At 40.7% G+C, this 2,500-nt stretch overlaps 1 protein-coding gene across 1 annotated transcript in view; it reads left to right on the plus strand.

Moving 5' to 3' along the window:
• The window catches only part of LOC137998072 (serine/threonine-protein kinase mTOR-like), a 43,531-nt gene that overhangs the window by 32,496 nt on the left and 8,535 nt on the right, over nucleotides 1-2,500 (plus strand). The window contains exons 48-51 of the mRNA XM_068844475.1: nucleotides 46-241; nucleotides 746-868; nucleotides 1,443-1,625; nucleotides 2,175-2,309. Of these exons, the coding sequence (XP_068700576.1) occupies nucleotides 46-241; nucleotides 746-868; nucleotides 1,443-1,625; nucleotides 2,175-2,309 (637 nt within the window). The remainder of the gene's footprint in view (nucleotides 1-45; nucleotides 242-745; nucleotides 869-1,442; nucleotides 1,626-2,174; nucleotides 2,310-2,500) is intronic.

Raw genomic sequence — 2,500 nt, forward strand, 5'->3', positions numbered from 1 at the left:
TCCTCTGAACACTGCGAATCTGTGCATGCTTTTCTTTAACCGCAGATTGCTGACACTATGGTTTGACTACGGCCATTGGCCAGAGGTATATGAAGCTCTTGTTGATGGTATCAAGACAATTCAGATTGACACATGGCTGCAGGTTATTCCACAGTTAATTGCCAGGATCGACACTCCTCGCCAGCTTGTCGGACGACTCATCCATCAGCTGCTCACCGATATTGGCAAACATCATCCACAGGTATCCACAGGTTGACCTTGCCGCATTCTTCATATTGTTTATTAACTTGATTTCACTCCACTTCGCTTGGAGTGGTGTTAGATCGGGTCGTGTTGTACCTTATTGAACGGGCTTCAGGATTGGCTAAGAAAACAATAGAACGAACAAAGATAACAATGTATTTAGCACAGAAAACAATAGGAAGTACGACACTATACAACAAATGAAATATAGTGTTCAACAAGAGGTACGACCCTACCCGTTAGATCACCCTGGTTTTTGTTGATTGACCTTGCTTTTTCAGCCAATCAAAAGCAAATACGATCAACCAATTGCTATATGCGGCATTTATTTTCCCGCGCTTAGCTTCAGTTTACAGAATAAGTATTTTCTTACTCAATATTGCTCTTACAGCCTAATTTGAATGTGTTTGCCCGTTGTGATGGAAGTTCTCTATAGCAGTCGTACTGACAATGGATGAAAACGACTATTATTCATTTCCTTTTTTTTTATTTTCGTTTCAAGGCCTTGATCTATCCACTGACTGTAGCTTCCAAATCAGCTATCAGTGCTCGACATAACGCAGCCAATCAGATACTGAAAAACATGTGTGAACACAGTCATCAGCTTGTGCAGCAAGCAGTCATGGTACGTGTAATCACTTCTCAAACTTTATTGATGCTGATGCACTGACCAGTTCAGTTAATCTACATGAAACGCTGTGATTGAGATCAACTAAGTCCTGGAAAGTTAATGGCTTCATGGATAGTTCTCATGTTAGTCTTAGCGAATGATAAGAGTTATTTTGAGAAACTACCCAGTCTCAAGTCTCAATTACGTTGGCATTTTTAACTGGTTAACAGTTGTTTCTCAGCAAAGATACAGTTTGTAAGGACTCGGACTGAAGGCACAAGACTGGTGTGAGTTTTTCTCTTCCTTTTTTCTATCGCCTGCTCCTACTTATCTTTTTGCCCCTTCTTTATCTAGTTCCAAGAATCATGGAATTCTCGCCCTTTGGCTCAGTCACGAAATTTTGAAACAACTTTGATTGACAACCTTTTGCGAGTTTCGGAGCCGATCTGAGTTCAAAATTTTCTCGACTTAAATTTATATCCTTATCTTGTGAGCGGATGAGTTCTCCATACCGCCTGTTGCGCAGACTTGCTTGACTCGGGTCAGCATTAGCAGTGATTGATTCATACGTTAGCGGCGATGTTTTCAGGTGAGTGAAGAGCTGATCCGTGTAGCTATCTTGTGGCACGAATTGTGGCACGAGGGACTGGAAGAAGCCTCACGATTATACTTCAGCGAAGGCAACGTCAAAGGAATGTTTACTGCATTGGAACCACTGCATCAAATGATGGAAAAAGGCCCACAGACTCTTAAGGAAACTTCCTTTAACCAGGTGAGGACAAAGCGAAAGAAACAGTTGATGATAATGATATCGTAGCCTGAATGAGTTTTTTTATAACAAAATTGACGCGAAATGTATTGATCCTTATAAATTGTTGTACTTTTCGATGTATTTGGAATGCAGGCTCTTTTCTATTTACATTCCGAGACATACTGTCTACTTTGTAAGGTTAAGGTAGGATTCACCCTTATCCTATCAGTTCAGTTTGTCAGCAAAAGCGAGGTTCAAAGAAAGCTGTGTAGTTATGAGAAGGGAGGAGGTATACTCAAGTGTTTTGTATCTTTTAAACAACAAAGATGGGAGAGTACGCAGCTATTACAACGGCTATCGGGATTAGTTCAGAAAACAATGGACACAAAGAACGATACAAAACTTTAAAAACAATAGAGTTGCGTCCAAAAGGGATCCAATGAAATTAGAGGTTGTAAAGAGCTGCGTCCTTTCTCGAAGAAACGGGTTACACAGTTTGGTAACGATAGGAGTATTGCTGAAATAAAAAAATCGAAAGCCTTTTTACTGTCTTTTTTTCGTTTGTCTCAGGCTTACGGCCGTGACCTTATGGAAGCCCAGGATTGGTGTAGAAAATACCAGCGATCGGGGAGTGTAAAAGATCTGACCCAGGCTTGGGATTTGTACTACTTGGTATTCAGACGAATCTCCAAGCAACTCCCTCAGGTATCATTGTGACTACATGTTGCTGTCTGCGTTGTCATTGGCCAAAATTAACCACAATTGATTTAATGGCTTTTCTCTTATTTTTGAGTGGCTAAGAGAATGAAATGACAGTTTTGACGTTTGGTCACTGGGCGTATTGATACAAAATCAGCGCAATTGACCCTGGAACTCACTAAAACGTACAGAATTCG

Source organism: Montipora foliosa, chromosome 3 (assembly GCF_036669935.1).
Source record: "Montipora foliosa isolate CH-2021 chromosome 3, ASM3666993v2, whole genome shotgun sequence".
NCBI lineage: Eukaryota > Metazoa > Cnidaria > Anthozoa > Scleractinia > Acroporidae > Montipora > Montipora foliosa.